Here is a 19,971-nt window from a genome sequence, read left to right on the forward strand (position 1 = left end):
TGTCCTGACTGCAGTGGGAGGTTGGGCAGGGTTTCTGCTGTTGTGAATGCAGTGGGGAGGTTTGGCAGGGTTTTTGCTGTCCTGACTGCAGTGGGAAGATGGGCAGGGTTTCTGCTGTCCTGACTGCAGTGGGAAGATGGGCAGGGTTTCTGCTGTCCTGACTGCAGTGGGAAGATGGGCAGGGTTTCTGCTGTCCTGACTGCAGTGGGAAGATGGGCAGGGTTTCTGCTGTCCTGACTGCAGTGGGAAGATGGGCAGGGTTTCTGCTGTCCTGACTGCAGTGGGAAGCTCATTCTGCCTCCGAGGGGACAGAACAGATGGGTGAAGTGACCTGAAAATGGAGGGCAGAGGTGCCAGTCGCCATGAGAATGCGGAGTATAGGTGCCTGGTAGGTGTGTTGGGTCTCGCGAGCTGTTGAAGACGTAATAATAATAATAATCATCATAATTATACATTTTATTTATATAGCGCCTTTCCAGAGCCCAAGGTTGCTTAAAGGTAAAAGGTTAAAAAACAGCAAGTACAGTACACACAGAAGGCAAAACGTATACATAGGACAATAATACAGAACATAAGGCAGCAGAAGATAACATACAAACGACAAACGTACAAAGCAAGGCAATAGAGAAGCTATGGGTAACCTATGCTGAAGAGGTGGGTCTTGAGTTGGGATTAATAATAATATTAAATTAAATAATGCTAATAATACAGTAACAACAGAGATATGATCGACTAAACACAAATTTCCAAACTTTTTTTGATGAGTTTAGTTGAGTTTGGATAGTTGGGAATTATTCACAATAAGTAGAATTTCTGGTTGGTTGCTATTTAACTGAAGGAAGTTGGCGGTCATTCGGTGCTTTAAGTCTTAGAGGCAAGTGAGCAGTGATGGAGGAGGGAGATTAGAAGGAGAGGTGCTGACATAAATTTGTGGAAACTAAGACCATGGCTTCGAATGATCTCACCAAGACGTAGCATGTAGGTCAGAAAAAGCAGTGGTCCTAGTACTGAGCTGTGGGGCACTCCCTGTATGACAGGGGCTGGGGGCGATTTGAAGGCACGTAGGTTAACAAAGTCCTTTCTATCAGTCAGGTAAGACTTGAACCAGTCCAGGACAGTGCCAGGAATGGAAAGGCAATGCTGCATACGATCCAGCAACAGTGACTGACTGACCGTGTCAAATGCTGCACTTTGGTCTAAAAGGACCAATATGCTGACTGCACCTACATCGGTAGCTATGAGCAGATCGATAATGACCTTCCCCAGGGCAGTTTCTGGGCTGTGCTTCAAGCGGAAGGCAGCTGTCCCTGAACTGAGAGCTGGGTCGAGTAGGTGGTGAGGATGGGGTTCTCCAGATCTACCATCCTGCAGGTTCGGGCAGCCCTTCTTCAGATGTACAGGAGAACAGACACAAAAAGCACCAAAGCAGCCACTGCTGCCGTTTCTGATCCTGCAGCCCCCCAGATGAGTTACGCAGTCGCTCTGCAGACGCTCAGCTGAGCTGCGCAGTCGCTCTGCAGACCTTCAGCTGAGCTGCAGTCATTGTTTGTTAAATGTGTCATGGGAGGGGTTTCATAAACTCTGGGCTGTGATGTCCCAGAAGAAGCTTGAGGAACCATAGACTGTGATTGGTTTATTCCCTTATGTCCCAGAAGAGGCTTGAGGAACCATACACTGTGATTGGCTTACTCCCTTATGTCCCAGAAGAAGCTTGAGGAACCATACACTGTGATTGGTTTATTCCCATATGTCATGCGAAGGGCTTATGAACTGTGAGCTGTGGTTGGTTTATTCTTTCATTTCCTGGATGGGGTGCTGTGATTGGTTTATTCTTTTATGTCCTGGGAGGGGCTTGAGGAACTGTGGGCTGTGATTGGTTTATTCTCTTATGTCCCGGGAGGGGCTTGAGGAACTGTCGAAGCTGCTTCTTCCGATCATTGACACATCCTGTCACCAATAAAAAAAGAATGCATTTCACGCTTTATGATTTTATATATAGATACAAAAACCTTAATGCTGCATTCACTGCTGCTGTGTTACTGTATGTTTGCATTTTATAAATAGCTGGTCTGTGAAGTCTCGCAATCAAGTAACGTGTTCTGCAGAAATTTCTCACATTTCTAATATGAAAATTGGAGGAATGATTTCCTGTCATTTTTATTGGGAAGTCTGCATCTCTCGATACATCTCACAAAACAATGTGTGTGTGTGTGTGAGTGAGTGTGTGTGCGTGACTGTATGAGTGAGTATGCGTGTGTGTGTGTGAGTGAGAGTGTGTATGAGTGTGTATGAGTGTGAGTGTGTGTCTATGGGTGTGAGTGAATGTGTGAGTGAGAGTGTGTATGAGTGTGAGTGTGTGTGTATGCGTGAGAATGTATGTGTATGAGTGTATGTGTGTGTGTGTGTGTGTGTGAGTGAGTGTGTGTATGATTGTGTGTGAGTGTGTGTGAGTCTAGTTAAGTACCCAGGTGTGTATTTGCTGTATAGCAGGAGCTGTCCAGCGTTTCCAGGCTCATGTCCTCTTTGAAAACCGGGCCATCGTTCCACATGAGGTCAAATCCCCCCACCTGCTTCTCTCTGCCACTGAGTCTGGGACAGGGAGGAGGCTGTGAGCACAGAGTAACACAGCACAGAGAGCTGCATAGAGTACACAGCACAGAGCACAGCAAAGAGCACAGCATAGCACAGAGTAACACAACATACAGCGCTACATAGAGTACACAGCAGAGCGCAGCACAGAGCACAGCATAGCACAGAGTAACACAGCGCTACATAGAGTACACAGCACAGCACAGAGAGCAGCTAAGAGCACAGCACATCACAGAGTAACATGACAAAGAGCGCTGCACAGAGTATACAGCATAGAGTAACACAACACAGTGCTGCACAGAGTACACAGCACAGTAACACAGCACACAGCGCTACATAGAGTACACAGCACAGCATAGAGTAACACAGCGCTTTCATCTTTTGATTTCAAATCCAAATGCCCTAAGTCAGTGGTGTCAAACTCGTGCCATGGAGGGCCGTGTGTATGCAGGTTTTCATTCCAACCAATTAATGCTGCCTTAATTGAGTCCAATTACTCATTCAGCCATATGCGTTTAACTGCATTGAAGCACAGAATATAAGAAAATTTTTATTTAGACAATGCGGGTCACCATAGACGTCAGGTCACCATTGTGCACAAACCTGCATACCTAATTCAGCAAATAATTTAACTAATTATATAATCAAGATCTGAGGCTGGAATGAAAACCTGCATACACACGGCCCTCCATGGCACGAGTTTGACACCACTGCCCTAAGTGTTCAGCAAAAATAACCAATTTCACTACCGTTACCATACTTTTGGAGGGCACTGTAGCACAGAGTACAGTACTACAGAATAAAGTACAGAATACAGAATATAGCAGAAATGAGCACACAATAGAAGAGAATGCAGCACAGCAGCAGTATCTGACAAATACTGACATTCTCACCTGCCCTCCATGTCCACGATGTGCAGCGTGTCCTCCAGCAGCGCGTACTTCATTCTGTAATCCTCCTGGCTGCTAGCGCTTAGCGACGGCGAGGCATTCACCTCAATCAGCCACCTGTGTGATCAGCACCTCGATCAGCCACCTGAGTGATCAGTACCTCAATCAGTCTGCTGTGTGATCAGCACCTCGATCAACCACCTGTGTGATCAGCACCTCAATCAGTCTGCTGTGTGATCAGCACCTCGATCAACCACCTGTGTGATCAGCACCTCGATCAACCACCTATGATCAGCATCTCAATCAGCCACCTGTGTGATCAGCACCTCGATCAGCCACCTGTGTGATCAGCACCTCGATCAGCCACCTGTGTGATCAGCACCTCAATCAGTCTGCTGTGTGATCAGCACCTCGATCAACCACCTGTGTGATCAGCACCTCGGTCAACCACCTATGATCAGCATCTCAATCACCTGTGTGATCAGCATCTCAATCACCTGTTTGATCAGCACCTCAATCAGCCACCTGTGTAATCAGCATCCCTATCAGCCACCTGTGTGATCAGCACCTCGATCAGCCACCTGTGTGATCAGCACCTCAATCAGTCTGCTGTGTGATCAGCACCTCGATCAACCACCTGTTTGATCAGCACCTCAATCAGCCACCTGTGTAATCAGCATCCCTATCAGCCACCTGTGTGTTCAGCATCTCAATCAGTCACCTGTATAATCAGCAGCTCAATCAGTCACCTGTATAATCAGCACCTCAGGTGAGGACGATCACAATGTGTGTGGACTCTACAAACAGTTCTAATGTTACCCATGGGACCCTATGTGTTCCTGTGTGTCCCTGCAGTGTAGAGTGTGGTGATGTGCTAGAGGCACGTCTTACGGTTTTAACTCCCGGTCCAATAGGATGTCGTAACCGTAGAGCTCAAAGCAGTGCTTGTCATTGATGATAACTTTCTGCACACTCTGGAGGCTGCGGATGAAAATGGTGTCGATGTCCCTGAAAAGCTGCTCCACGGTCTCTGCACCGTGCCTGGCTGTCAGGTACCGCCGAAGCTGCTGCATCTGCCACTTACAGCCCTGCAGAGAGGTAGAGAGGGCAGGGGATTATCACTGAGAGAGGTAGAGAGGGCAGGGGGTTATCACTGAGAGAGGTAGAGAGGGCAGGGGGTTATAACTGAGAGAGGTGGAGAGGGCAGGGGGTTATAACTGAGAAAGGTAGAGAGGGCAGGGGGTTATAACTGAGGTAGAGAGGGCAGGGGATTATCACTGAGAGAGGTAGAGAGGGCAGGGGATTATCACTGAGAGAGGTAGAGAGGGCAGGGGGTTATAACTGAGAGGTGGAGAGGGCAGGAGGTTATAACTGAGGTAGAGAGGGCAGGGGATTATCACTGAGAGAGGTGGAGAGGGCAGGGGGTTATCACTGAGAGAGGTGGAGAGGGCAGGGGATTATCACTGAGAGAGGTGGAGGGGGCAGGGGGTTATAACTGAGAGGTACAGTGGGCAGGGTATTATCACTGAGAGAGGTGGAGAGGGCAGGGGGTTATAACTGAGAGGTGGAGAGGGCAGGGGGTTATAACAGAGGTGGAGAGGGCAGGGGGTTATAACTGAGAGGTAGAGAGGGCAGGGGATTATCACTGAGAGAGGTGGAGAGGGCAGGGGATTATCACTGAGAGGGGTAGAGAGGGCAGGGGGTTATAACTGAGGTAGAGAGGGCAGGGGATTATCACAGAGAGGTGGAGAGGGCAGGGGATTATCACTGAGAGAGGTAGAGAGGGCAGGGGGTTATAACTGAGAGGTGGAGAGGGCAGGGGGTTATAACTGAGAGGTAGAGAGGGCAGGGGATTATAACTGAGAGGTGGAGAGGGCAGGGGATTATCACTGAGAGGTAGAGAGGGCAGGGGATTATCACTGAGAGGTAGAGAGGGCAGGGGATTATCACTGAGAGGTAGAGAGGGCTGGAAATGATCACTGAAAGGTACAGAGGGCATGGGATTATCACTGAGAGAGGTAGAAAGGGCAGGGGATTATCACTGAGAGAGGTAGAGAGGGTAGGGGATTATCACTGAGAGAGGCAGAGAGGGCAGGGTATTATCACTGAGAGTGACAGTGGGCAGGGTATTATCACTGAGAGGTAGAGAGGACAGGGGATTATCTGCCTCCCCCGGTGGTGGAACAGGCTTCCCACTGCCCAGTCAGAACAGCAGAAACCCTGCCTATCTTCCACTGCACTAAGAACAGCAGAAACCCTGCCCATCTTCCCACTGCACTAAGAACAGCAGAAACCCTGCCCTTCTTCCCACTGCAGTCAGAACAGAAACCCTGCCCATCTTCCCACTGTAGTCAGAACAGCAGAAACCCTGCCCATCTTCCCATGCAGACTGAAGACCCACTTCTTCAAATTGCACAATTTCAATATCCGTGACCACCTTTCGATATCCTTTCTTTTCCCCTTTTTTCTCTGGATTTCCTTTTTGAGAATGTTATAGAGGGTATGCACATGACGTCACAGTAAGTGGAAGTCACAGCGGTTACACCCACTGAGTGACAGAACGACTACTGAGTGGCAGCGTTAGCGTTCAGCTTGAATGCTGCGAAAACACAAAAAACACATATAAAATGGGAAAGAGCTGTTGTGCGATTGACTGTACAAATAGATTCAACAAAAAATTGGAGCTTTTTACAGACTGCCTAAAGATAAAGAAAAAAGAAGAAAATGGATCGCTGCAATTTGCAGAAACAACTGGAATCCAGGCACTTGTTGAATGTCCATGGACCACTGGTTCTTTGGTAAGTTGTAAGGATCACTGTCGAGTCCAATTGCCTTTAATTTAAGCAGATAATCGTTTGTTTTACTCCCGGTTTTGCAGTTTCCTCTAATAAAGGCAGCCATGTCGCAGCATGTTTTGCCACTCAGTCCCGACTGAGGGGGCGTATTCCGGTGGGAAAGTGACGTCAATGCATACCCGCTATAGGCATAGCTGTATAAAGATTATCTCTCTCTAGTCATTTGTTTGGTTAACATCACACTTATTGATTATTAATGGGCCTCTGTGCCTTCTTGGTGATGCTGAATATTTGTGTTCCTGAGAGTAATGCTGGTGTTCTCCACTACTGGGGCGACATAGCTCAGGAGGTAAGAGCGGTTGTCTGACAGTCGGAGGGTTGCCGGTTCGATCCCCCGCCCTGGGCGTGTCGAAGTGACTTAAACCCTCCCACCCTGGGGCAGTGCTAGAGCTATGTTATGTATATGTATATGGCACTGCAGGGCGGCTGGCACGGTCAAAGTGTCCCCTAATTGCTCCCAACAAGCTGATTGGTACCTTGCATGGCAGCCTTTCACTGTTGGTGAATGTGTGTGAGGATGGGTGAATGAGAGGCATCAATTGTGAAGCGCTTTGGATAAAAGCGCTATATAAATGCAGTCCATTTACCATCCATTTACTGTACGTGACTCTGGATAAGAGTGTGATCATAAAAGGATCTAAGTGAAACGCTGTAACAGGCTTGTCAGATGAGTCTTTACTTTCTTTTACCTTTTCAGGGTCGTAGTCTGGTGCTGTTTTTTGCACTGCTACGTTGGTTAGATGCACGTCTTCATGTGGAGTTAAGGATTTAATGCGCTTTTCCTCCCCAAGCGCATCTATCAGCACTCAATGCTGACGCCTCTTCTTTTCCCGCCAGCTTACAGGCTCGCACAGACTTGAGCCGGGGGAAGACACTTCACGTGCAGCTCAGCTAAACAGCCAGATTAGCAGGTGCCTGATCAACCAGCAGGGGTCGCTGGTGAGCGATGAGACGCTGTCATCGCAGGTGACTTAAACCCTCCCACCCCGGGGCAATCCTAGAGCTAACTGTACATGGCCCTGCAGGGTGGCTGGCCACAGTCGGCACTGGCACAGCGGGGCTTGATACCAGGACATGGACCCCATTCATGCAACTATAACAGTGCCTTAAGAGTTCAAAATGACCAACTTTCACATCAAAGTGCCTGAAAAAACCACAAGTGCAATACAATATATATTAGTTTTTAATTTTGTCAGTTGTTTTGTTGATGTCCAGTCAGAACTGTGAAGAACTTTTCCATATTGCTCTACAGACTGCTCTCTTCTACAGTATGACCGGCAACGTCATCAGCAACAGACTGTTTGAAATATGCCGTCCAGTCAGTCAGACTTACCTTCTAAACCTTCATCAACAGCAGGATGTTCCTAACTGAAAATCTTCCCTGTGTGCTAACGGACTTTGGCTCAGACTCTGTTCTTCGATCCTCCTGTACGGCACTGGTATGACCATCACTTTCATTATGCATGTCTTCCTCATCATCTCTACGACTTGAGCCTTCGTCATCCTCACCTGCCGACTGTCATCTAAAGCTGACTCAAGATGTCCTGGTCCCTGAACTGTTCTGGCATCTAAAAACACACCAAAAACCATCATTGTGAAACAGGAAATGACTTTGCTAGTAGGTATCTGTTCACATATCTCTCAATTCTACATATAGAATACTACGATGGTATTCCATTCTTTGACTACTATCCCTACATTGGTAAAGCTATAAAAGGCTGTAAAAAAACTACTGAATTCTCTCTACTTACAGAACAGATAGTAGACACACACCCTGTACCCCTCCCTGTACCCCTCTCTCTACGTACAGAACAGCTAGTGAACACACACCCTGTACCCCTCTCTCTACCTACAGAACAGCTAGTGAACACACACCCTGTACCCCTCTCTCTACCTACAGAACAGCTAGTGAACACACACCCTGTACTCCTCTCTTATCCTAAAGAACAGTCAGTGAACGCACACCCTGTACCCCTCTCTCTACATACAGAACAGCTAGTGAACACACACCCTGTACCCCTCCCTGTATGCCTCTCTCTACCTACAGAACAGCTAGTGAACACACGCCCTGAACCCCTCTCTCTACTTACAGAACAGCTAGTGAACACACACCCTGTACCCCTCCCTCAACCTACAGAACAGCTAGTGAACACACGCCCTTGTACCCCTCTCTCTATCTACAGAACAGCTAGTGAACACACGCCCTTGTACCCCTCTCTCTATCTACAGAACAGCCAGTGAATGCATCCCTTACAACTTTTAATGGCCATTCCATCTGTCCTTGTAGTCAGTATTTCTGAAGCAGTCTGTAGTCTTTCTGTAGTCTCATAGTCTTGTTTTCCTACACATTTCTGAAGGGCACCATATTCTTACTTTGCCAGTTAGCCTCCTGTTTCCACTTGCCATGCTGTGGCTCAATCAGACCTGATATATCAGACATACTGGTGGACAGGTGCACTATGGGAAAGCCCATGGTAGGGGACACTGAGGGACAAGTGCACTATGGGAAAGCCCATGGTAGGGGACACTGAGGGACAGGTGCACTATGGGAAAGCCCATGGTAGGGGACACTGAGGGATAGGTGCACTATGGGAAAGCCCATGGTAGAGGACACTGAGGGACAGGTGCATTATGGGAAAGCCCATGGTAGAGGACACTGAGGGACAGGTGCACTATGGGAAAGCCCATGGTAAAGGACACGGAGGGACAGGTGCATTATGGGAAAGCCCATGGTAGAGGACACTGAGGGGCAGGTGCACTATGGGAAAGCCCATGGTAGGGGATACTAAGGGACAGGTGCGTTATGGGAAAGCCCATGGTAGAGGACACTGAGGGAAGGATACACTGATCATCCAGGCTGTTAAGGGAGAACCGCGTATTGGAGAATCTGGCGAATCCGTCTCTATACAGCCAAGCCTTCAGCGGAATATACTGAGAGACAGAGAGAGTATATGGAATCAGTTACATACACATCTTACACACACACACACACACACACTCATGCAGATTAACACAGAAGTAAGCACATGCAGGCATGCACACAAAAGTGCAAAAATACATTTACAAACAAAATATATTCCTTTGGCAGTTCAAGGTTGTTGTTTGGACTTTTTCTCTCCGCAGTTTTGTTCCTTCAAGTTCAAAAACCCTTCACCAATTTCCAAAAATACTTACTGATGTCACCAGCACATAGACTCTCAAGTCAAATTTTCTACCTGAAAAATAGGACCAAATAAAGGGTCAATGTTGCTGTAGATGTGGGAATATTTTTCCACTAAACTGATTTGGAATTAAAAGCATTTTGAGTGCAGCAATGCTGGGGAGGGACACACACCCCCAATGAGGTAGGGATTCTCAATGTAGCGCTGTGCCACGTAGCTCTCAACCTGGACCTCATCCTTCTGCTCCTCGGCGCGGCTACCGTCCTGCCCAGGAAGAGTAACCGTGATGTGCACACCAGCCACAATCTGCATGTAAATAACTGATGTGCACACCAGCCACAGTCTGAATGTAAATAACTGATGTGCACACCAGTCACAGTCTGCATGTAAATAACTGATGTGCACACCAGCCACAGTCTGAATGTAAATAACTGATGTGTACACCAGTCTAAAAGGACTGGCCTGTTGTTAGGATGCTGGTACCTTTTTCCAATCTATGATGTCCTTGAGTTTGCGGAACAGAAAGATGCCTTTCCCTTGTGACCGTGCCACCTGGGTTAGAGGAAGGACAGAAACACACATGACTATCTCTTAGAAGCAGTGTTTGCCAACCCTGTTTTATTAATTTTTTGCTCCTGCAGCTGTAGGCTGAATCTCTCTCTCTCTATGTATATTTCTCTCACTCACTCACTGCATCAAGACCAGCTAAAACTCTCTCTTTGGATTAAGCCCTACTGAATCTCTCTCTGGATTAAATCCTGCTGAACCTCTCTCTGGATTAAACCCTGCTGAATCTCTCTTTGGATTAAGCCCTACTGAATCTCTCTCTGGATTAAACCCTGCTAAATCTCTCTCTGGATTAAACCCTGCTGAATCTCTCTTTGGATTAAGCCCAGCAGAATCTCTCTCTGGATTAGGCCTTGCTGAATCTCTCTCTGGATTAAGCCCTGCTGAATCTCTCTCTGGATTAAGCCTTGATGAATCTCTCTTTGGATTAAGACCTGCTGAATCACTCTCTCTCTGGGTGACATTTTAGCCCACTGAGCATATCCCTGCAGGCCAACTGGCCATGGTCAGGATTCGATTCCAGAACATTAAATGAATCAGGGACTTCAACTGAAACACACACCACTATGCTCTGCATAACTCCGTAGAGGTTATTTAGGTAAGCCCGCTTGCACAAACCGAGAAACCCTACTGCCAAATGTCATCCATAGTGACTGTTTCTCACTGGCTTCATGATCCAGGTGCTGCCTGCGCTTTTTTTGAACTCCTCCACGAAGAGGTGGTACTCGCTGGGCAGCTCGAAGGTGCGGGGGAAGAAGTCGCATTTGGACGCTTCGAGCCGGCCAGCCTCCCGCTCCAGAATCTTCCGGTACCGCTTCAGGTTCTTCACCATCAGGTTCTTGCGGGTCAGCTGACCAGGAGACAAACAATACAACTGTCAAACCCTTTTCCAATATCAGCAACTCTAAACTATCACAACTGTCAAACCCTTTTCCAATATCAGCAACTCTGAACTATCACAACTGTCACACCCTGTTTTAACACCAAGTCGCTAAAATATTGCCCACTGGGATGGACCTGAGTGGTGACTCACCTCGTAGTGGTTGCGGAAATGGCATATCCGCACGTGTTCCTCCATGTAGGAGTGATCAAAATTCTCCCTCAGCCAGCTGACATCACACCAGTTAAAGTCCCATTCGCTGTCACTGGATGACAGACATCACACACACATGCGTACAAACACACACACAAACACAAACACATACACAATTGAATTACCTTTGAAATCAAAAGGCAAAAGCTTGAAACATCAAAGTCAAACATTAGAGAAACTCACTCTTTGACCTCGACCCAACCTGGTCTCTGTCTAAGCACATCCTGTATGGTGTTGGTCAGTCCACACTTGTATCGCACACAGCTTCTTCCTTCTCTGTGAACACAGAAACTTGGCTATACACCTTGGAACACTATTGTCACGATCAGTGGTGTCCCAACTTATCCAAAAAGGGCCAATGTGGGTTTTGCTTTAGCCCAGCACTAAGACGCCTGATTCTACTTATCAAGGTCTTACCAAGTTTGGTCCATTTTTGGAAATCCCTGTAAAAAAACATCAGCATTTTCCAAAGCAGTAGAAAGTAAAAAACAAAAACTATTTTAAATTGGCTAAACAGGGCACTTTATTATAAATATGATACCCATTCAATAAGATGCCTTCACACTTGGTCCCTTAAATATTGAATTAATCTTTTCATGCACTACCACACTGTAAATGGATTGTTTTTTTTCCAGGAAAGTCTAAAATGTTGTGTAAGGTTGGAGTATCAAAATTGTATTACTTTAATAACATTAACATAAAAACACGTGAAATGAGAGCTATATCTCTTTTTTCTTATATATCGACAACAAAAGCACTTTTTTACTCTATCGTTTAATGATTTATATAGGACAAATACTATTTCAAATGGGCACGATCATACTTTCACGTTTCAGAAATTAGGTGTTGTACATTTTAATGTCAGAACTTACCCCTCCCTCCTTTTTTGGTAGCTGTGAGGACCCTTATACGCCGTAGTCTGTGAAAGAACATTTTTTTACGTTATTTGAGCAACACTAGGCCTACTGCGCCATTTACCTACCGCGGGCAATATAGTTATAAAGTTTGCTCAGTTTGAAATATTCGATAAAACACAATTTGCTATAGCTGGAACAGCATCTGTCTAGACAGCTAAGTATATTTACTTGGTAACCTCATACATGCACTGGCTAGCCTACTAGACGGTAGTAGAATCTAGCTATCTCGCTAGCTCAAATGTGGAGAAACATACATAATTAATTTTCAACGTTTGCTAAACAACCTGCAGCATACCTTGTTCTTTGACATCACTTCGTTAGTTGCGCTCTGCCATTTGTTGCTTCGATATTTTAATGCAAACAAATGCGCTTTGCATTAACAAGTCAGCATATTCGCTTTCAAGTTACCCTGCAACATTATATACGGCACCGTGTCCCATGTTGTAGACGCGTCCCCATGACAACCGTGATGTTCCTCCTTTTGGGCTAGGCACGCAAATGTGTATAGTTTCCTGGCTCGTGTCGTAGCCGTATTCATTTATTACTGCTACACCTCTCTCACTGAGAAATGGTGCTGTAAAGAAGCCTACCCTCGTGTTTATTCACCTGCTGGGTTGTGTTTGTGAGGAGTGAGGACGCTTCACTTCCCTGTATGAAATAAACAACTGAACTCACTTTCATTGCAGACGCTTGTGCCAACATGAAACATCTATATAAAGTGCGGTAGAACTATCAGTAGCTGTCTGTTGAAGCCGAAGTAGCATCCATTATGCCCAAGCTGTGTCCTGTATCCCGATACACTACATCTGTATTTAAAATGTTAAAGAGAAACCCAGACAACATCACATTGCATTAGTTGCATTAATATAGCAGACATGCTTATCCAGCCAGTTCATCCACCTTATCCCAACAACATTCCTCAACGATACAGCATTTACCAATCAGATCCATTTTTTTTGCTTTGTTTACATCTTATAGCCTCGGCATATGTGTACTTTACAATTACTGAAAATTTGAGTGAAAAGCTCAAATTTTCAATAATAGTAATATTAAGCCTATTGGAAGTGGCAGGTAATTCGTTTTTTGGAACTGGAGATGTTCCCAGTACTGGCTGCATACATATGAGGAAGCAACTCGCATCCAATCAGATTAAAAATTGCAGTATTATTAAAGTAGGGGAAGGAATAGTTCTGATAGGCTTGGACACCTCTGTCCAACATCTACTTAGAGATGAGTTATGAGTCTGCTATCTTGACAGGTCCTTTAGATGGGGTAGGTACCAATTTCTAAAACTAGATTTGAACAATGTTTTAGGAACACCAATGCAGTGTTTGGAGTGAGAACTGATGAGGAATGCCTTCCTGTTTGATCTTCAGATCTCTATGAAATTAGATCTCTTAAATGATTTGCTTCTTCCTTATATTCCCTCACAAATGCTACATTCGCAGGGTGCAGGCCTCCTTGTTATTGCCTGCCCATGTTCGGGGTGCAGACACTATCACCTTATTTAAAGCTAGGCTCAAAACATATCTTTTTAGTCTCTCCTATATTTGAGGGGCAGGAGTGGGTGGCGGGCATAGCTATAGAGTCTCTGTGGACTGAGCGGTTAGTGCTGTCACTGGATCATCATTGGTAGTGCTGTGTTAAGCTGAACCGGTCATGGTCTGGTGATGACTGTCTCAAGCCTGCCCTCATGGCTGCGCTGGCCCCTGCCTCTGTTTCCCTTAGCTATGCTGCCATAGCCTTATTCTGCCGGGGTTTTCCTTATCGCACGCAGGCACCTCTGTCTGTTCTGCTCTGCTTGCTAATCTACCATTTGAACCCCCTAACAATGTTTTTTTTCGTCTTCCTCGGCTCTGGGCACCTTCCCAGAGCTCTAGCCAAAGTTTGCTGAGCACCCCCCCTGACCCGGAGCTCCAGACCACCTAGACCAGCTGGGCACCCCCGCCTTCTGCCACTGATGATTCAGCTGTAGCACCAAGCCTGTCCCCCTGTCTGACCCTGCCACCCCATTGGTGTTCCTGCCCATCTCTCTACATGACCGGAGTCACCTTTGCTTGGACTTAATTAATACTGGATTGGCTGTTTGTGTATTATAATTTATCTGTTTTCATGTAAGCCATTTCCATAACAAACCGGTGCCTGCCCGCTGCAGACGGGTTCCCCCTCTGAGTCCGGTTCTGCTCAAGGTTTCTTCCTGTTATCAGTCAGGGAGTTTTTCCTTGCCACTGTTGCCCTAGGCTTACTCTTTGGGGGCCGGTTCACTGTAAAGCGGCTTTGTGACGAAGCTCCTTTGTTAAAAGCGCTATACAAATAAAAATTGATTGATTGACTGATATGAAGTTTATCATGCAGCCCATTAGACAACCACCCTTGACTGACAATTTTGCTGGAATAAGATTAAATTTAACATTGATTAAAGTAAGCAATATTATTTACCAGTCAGCATGCAATATGAATTGGCCGAGCCTTTGCTGTTCTGCTTCTTCGTAGCTTTGCAATTTATCAGCCTACTTAAGGGCTATTTAACTGGGTTGTCCTACAGCTAACCTGCAATTAAGTCAATTAAACAAAGTATGCAACTCAATTTAAAACAGAAGATTACACATATTTCAGAAGAGAGCTTTGGGTTTGCAAGATAGACTATATGAATTTCAGAGAGGACCTCTTGGCCTCTTGTCCGAATTTATGCAGTACACTCAGGGCTTTTGAACAAAGAGCGTACATAGGAACTCGAGAGGGTAGGAGGGGCCAGGCGGTGAAGCCTAGAAAGTAATGGGAAACGGCCTCTACTGCAAAAGGGTCCAACTGCAGCACCTCAGACCTCTCTCCTCAGGCCCCTCAGACCTCTCTCCTCAGGCCCTCAGACCTCTCTCCTCAGGCCCCTCAGACCTCTCTCCTCAGGCCCCTCAGACCTCCCTCCTCAGGCCCCTCAGACCTCTCTCCTCAGGCCCTCAGACCTCTCTCCTCAGGCCCCTCAGACCTCTCTCCTCAGGCCCTCAGACCTCTCTCCTCAGACCTCTCCTCCCTCAGCTCTCTCCTCAGCCCCTCAGACCTCCCTCCTCAGGCCCCTCAGACCTCTCTCCTCAGGCCCTCAGACCTCTCTCCCCAGGCCCCTCAGACCTCTCTCATCAGGCCCTCAGACCTCTCTCCTCAGGCCCTCTCTCCTCAGACCCCTCAGACCTCTCTCCTCAGGCCCTTCAGACCTCTCTCCTCAGGCCCCTCAGACCTCCCTCCTCAGACCTCTCTCCTTAGGCCCCTCAGACCTCTCTCCTCAGGCCCCTCTCATGCAGGTATTATCGCCCCCCGCTTTTTAGTACTTTTATTATTTTCAGAAAATGGTATTATCGCCCCCCGCTTTCTAGTACTTTTATTATTTTCAGAAAACTATTTAACCAGTTATAGATATGCTAACCAGGTCGCAAATTACATCCAACAATCAAGTAAGCAGGCAACTTTCTCAAAAAATAGCTAGTTATCGAGCTAGCTCGTTGCATGTAATCTCGTTAGCTCTGAGCTGCAAACCATTATTGGGTAAATCGGATTCAATCGGTATTACTGCGTGCAAATTGTTCTGATTGATATTTCTGCTAAAGCTGAACAACAGCTTTCTGGAAAAGGAAGTGACGTACTTCATTCTTCGGGATCCTACTACTAACCCCATTGACTCACAGAACTACGGGCCTCAGGGGGCAACATAGCCCAGGAGGTAAGAGCGGTTGTCTGGCAGTCGGAGGGTTGCCGGTTCGATCCCCGCCCTGGGTGTGTCAAAGTGTCCCTGAGTAAGACACCCAACCCCTAACTGCTCTGGTGAATGAGAGGCATTAATTGTAAAGCACTTTGGATAAAAGCGCTATATAAATGCAGTCCATTCACCATTTACTTAAAAGTGGGGGCGATAATATGTGCCTGAGGGGCCTGAGGTGCTGCAATTGGACCCTTTTGTGGCATTCAAGTCCAAGTGAAGTCACGAATCATTGGTGTTAAAGTCAAAGTTGAGTTGCAAGTCATTTGTGATATTGTCAAGTCGAGTCTAAAGTCATCAAATTTGTGACTGGAGTCCGAGTCATATGACTCAAGTCCACATCGGTGCAGAAAAAGCATTTGTTTATGTAATGCAGTAAAAATATAAAAATACATTAAGCTGTAATTTATGTTAATTTATAATGTTAATGGGTTAACTATTATCTGACTAAGTTTCGGTTTAAAAAAAATAAATAAATGACATTTTTTTTGCCTGTTCAGAAAGCCACCATTTTCACAGAATGACCCAAACAGTGCATCCACACATTTATTGAATAAGTGCAAATCCTTTATTGGAATGAAAGCAAGTCGCAAAAACACAAAACGCACAGGTTAAAGGATAACGCTACGTCATTTAAACCAATTCTAACACTCATGTGATTAAGAACATTGCTTGCTTGCTAGGTAGCTAGCGGGGCTACTGCGGCTAGCCGTCCCACTTGCAGTTCCTGCCTTTAAGGGTTGGTGAAGTGTCTTCATGGCTGTCTGCCAGAACCAGAGACTGTAAAAAAATAGGGCCAGAACACAAACAGAAGCTAGCTTTAACTAGTAGTGACTAGCAAATGAAAGTTCCTTTATTTAAATCCAACACTCAAAGGTTTGTTTGATTGTTTTTCATAACTACTATCATTAGCACGTTAACTAGCTAACGCTAGCTAGGAACATCGCTGATGAAGAACCTACTGTTTGGTAGCTAGCAGGCCTAGCCTACTGCCGCTAGCCACTCCAATCAGTTCACACAGGGGCTGTCTCCTTCGAATGCTGATAGAAGCTAGAAAGCTAGATTTAACTAGCTAATTAGCACATGTCCGTGCAGTTATTTTGATCAAGCGTTTACTTAACTACTCTTTATTTGTTATTCATGTGTCATCAGCTAGTTCAGAACAACTCCGATGATGAACTAATTGCTTACCTAACTACCTAACTAACAAACCAGCGGAGCAAATTCCATCCCAATCTCAGGTCCTGCCAGCAGGATTATCGCCGCACTATCCGAAGCTAGTTTCGTGTCATGCACAGAAACCATCTGCATCATATAGTCAGTAGATCCATTACCTTGCTCCTCCTATTCGAATATTATGTTATAGCATTGAAACGAGATAGGTTCCACCATAGCGCCTACATAGGAATCTACATGGCAGTGGTCTCAAACATTGGTCCTGGAGAGCTACAGGGTCTGCTGGTTTTCATAGTGATCTGCACTTCATGAATCAATTAGAGCAGTTGATTACACAGTTAACTCAACTCACCTGGTGTCTTGGGTCTCAACTGTGTGCTGATTTTAAGGTGAAAACAAAAACCAGCAGACCCTGTAGCTTTCCAGGACCAGGGTTGAAGGCCACTACTCGATGGATTCCACCAGCGCTGCTCGGAACAAGAGCAAGTAATCAATTGCAAAAGATTACTCAATCACTTGGGCAGGTGCAGCCGCGCTCGTGTTGATTGACAGGCGGTCTTGCCATTTTGAAAAGTGGCATTATAAAAAGAAAAACGGAGTTCGGAAATACGACTAACAACATTCATTACTCCAGGTATTCAGGTGTGGTGAATGTCCAGAATATTAAGCAACCTAGAGTCCTCATTCATATTGATATGCTTTTAGTTACATTAACATTTCTGTATTCGGCTTTCCTCAGCGTGCAAACAAATGCAAAGATAAAAATTTGGCTTTAATTGTGCCTTCTCCATCTTTTTTGTTTAAATTTTAATTATTACAAATTCTGCATTTACAGCAGTAGGTTTTTTCATTTACCATCAGCTTGTTTTACATTTATAGGAAGCCTCACATTTACCAGGGGTTTTACATTTACTTTGTGTTTATAGGAAAGGCTATGCTGCTCTTTTCATGTAGATGTTCATGAGTTTTAAATAATTATTTCTCTCTCCCCAGCTCTGCAATCAACCTAGACAACTAGATGCATCAATCAATCGACACCAAGTAAGACCACGGTTGTGTACTTTTCACTGGTTGGATGCCGCTGTGCTCAAGACTTCTGTTTTTATTTTTTATTTTTTGGGCTATGTGGAGGTTGTTGCTTGTGCTTGGTGAGAGTTGTTGACAAGAAGTGAATATTATATTTAAGTTTGGATCTCCGGTGTTTAATTCCTGTGAGGAATTTTTGTGGTGATTTTGATATCAATTTCTTCTGGTTTGCGGCTGTGTTGCTGCTGTGTTGTTCAGAAGCGATTGCTACTGACTGGACATTGGTGCTGTCTTTGTATTTTCTGGAGTGATTATGTAGCGATCTAATGATATTGTGATGGTGTGAATTAATTGTAGGTGTATAGATCTTAGCTGTGTTGTTGCCGAAGCCCTGGTACTGACTTGAGAGTTGGTAGCATTTGAGAGAGTAGTTTAGGTCAAGCTAGAAGCAACCCTGCTACTGCTGCACGGTTGGTGTTGGTGGTGGGTTGTAGGTGCGTCTGCCAGAAGACATCAAAAGTAAGGAGCTGGTTGTGTACCTTCACTGGTGGAATGCCGCTGTGCTGATGTGCAATGTTGTTGGTTTTTTTTTTTTTTTTTTTTTTTTTTTTTTTGCGTGTGCTACACTGGTGAGAATTGTTGTTGAGGAGTGAAGATTATATTTTTAATTAGGCTCTGTAGTGTTTGTTTCTGTTACTTTGAGGAAAGTGAGTTATGTCTAAAGAGAAAATGAGGCTACCTGTATTTTGGCTAAATGTGAAATGGAGACTTTGGGATTTTGATGTAATTTTCATCAATTTAATTGGTGGCTGTTGCTAATAGTGGATGAGTGAAGTTTATATTTTAAATTAGGGCAGCAAAATGTGTAGATTATTTTGGTGTTGTCATTGTTTTTCTGGACTGATTATGCTGTGATAATATGATGTTGTAGAGGTCTTAGCTGTGTGTTGCTGAAAGCTCTGGTGCTGATTTGAGAGTTAGTGGCATTTGAGAGTAATTTAGGTGAGAAGCTAGAAGCAATGCTGCTGCACGGTTGGTGCTGGTGGTGCATCTGCCAGAAGACATCAAAGGTACGGAGCTGGTTATGTACATTCACTGGTGGAATGCTGAAGTGCTGTTTTTTTTTTGTTTTTTTTTTTGAGATTGTTGCTTGTGCTACACTAGGTGAGAATTGTTGAGGAGTGAAGATTATATTTTTAATTAGGCTCTGTAGTGTTTGTTTCTGTTACTTTGAGGAAAAGCTACTTGCTGTGAGTTATGTCTAAAGAGAAAACGAGGCTACCTGTATTTTGGCTAAATGTGAAATGGAGATTTTTTTGGAGTGATTTTGATGTAGTTTTCATTTACATTACATTACAGGCATTTGGCAGATGCTCTTATCCAGAGCGATATACAACGAAGTGTATAACCATAACCAGGAACATTTTCTGCTGGTTTTAGCTGCTGTGCTTTTAAAAGTACATTTTAGAGTGATTCACTTTCAATGTGTTGATGCTGTGTGTAGATTCATATTGTGCAGATATTTTCTGTAATTAGTGGCTGTTGCTAATAGTGGATGAGTGAAGATTATATTTTAAATTAGGGCAAAATGTGTAGATTATTTTGATTTCCATTTTGGTGTTGTCATTGTTTTTTCTGGACTGATTATGCTGTGATATGATGTTGTAGAGATCTTAGCAGTGTGTTGCTGAAAGCTCTGGTGCTGATTTGAGAGTTAGTGGCATTTGAGAGAGAGTTTAGGTGAGAAGCTAGAAGGAATGCTGCTGCTGCTGCACTTTTGGTGGTGGGTTGTAGGTTGCCAGAAGACGTCAAAGGTACGGGCATGTTTATTTTAATTCAAAGTTTGTTTTTGCTGCTGGTTTTTGCAAATTTTTTTTTTTTTTTTTTTTTCTCCCAATAATGATGCTGCAGTGATGGAGAAATGTGATGCCAGTTATGTCTGTTTCATGGTC

At 45.1% G+C, this 19,971-nt stretch overlaps 1 protein-coding gene across 2 annotated transcripts; it reads right to left on the minus strand.

Annotated features, from left to right (window-relative positions):
• Positions 1-438: 438 nt before the first annotated feature.
• ttll9 (tubulin tyrosine ligase-like family, member 9) lies at positions 439-12,637 on the minus strand. 2 transcript variants are annotated; one of them, XM_064299660.1, is made up of 14 exons: positions 12,368-12,637; positions 12,028-12,074; positions 11,339-11,431; positions 11,096-11,207; positions 10,727-10,912; positions 9,979-10,047; positions 9,669-9,759; positions 9,509-9,549; positions 9,178-9,265; positions 7,024-7,082; positions 4,371-4,567; positions 3,483-3,596; positions 2,465-2,589; positions 439-1,947 (listed from the first exon to the last, which is right to left on the minus strand). In XM_064299660.1, the coding sequence occupies exons 1-14, from the start codon at positions 12,380-12,382 to the stop codon at positions 1,835-1,837; spliced, it is 1,350 nt and encodes a 449-aa protein (XP_064155730.1). In that variant the 5' UTR covers positions 12,383-12,637; the 3' UTR covers positions 439-1,834. The 2 variants fall into 2 exon arrangements, with proteins under 2 accessions (XP_064155730.1, XP_064155731.1); XM_064299661.1 differs by lacking the exon at positions 439-1,947 and having other exon boundaries at positions 2,464-2,589; positions 3,475-3,596.
• Positions 12,638-19,971: the final 7,334 nt, after the last annotated feature.

Source organism: Anguilla rostrata, chromosome 11 (assembly GCF_018555375.3).
Source record: "Anguilla rostrata isolate EN2019 chromosome 11, ASM1855537v3, whole genome shotgun sequence".
Taxonomy (NCBI): Eukaryota; Metazoa; Chordata; class Actinopteri; order Anguilliformes; family Anguillidae; genus Anguilla; species Anguilla rostrata.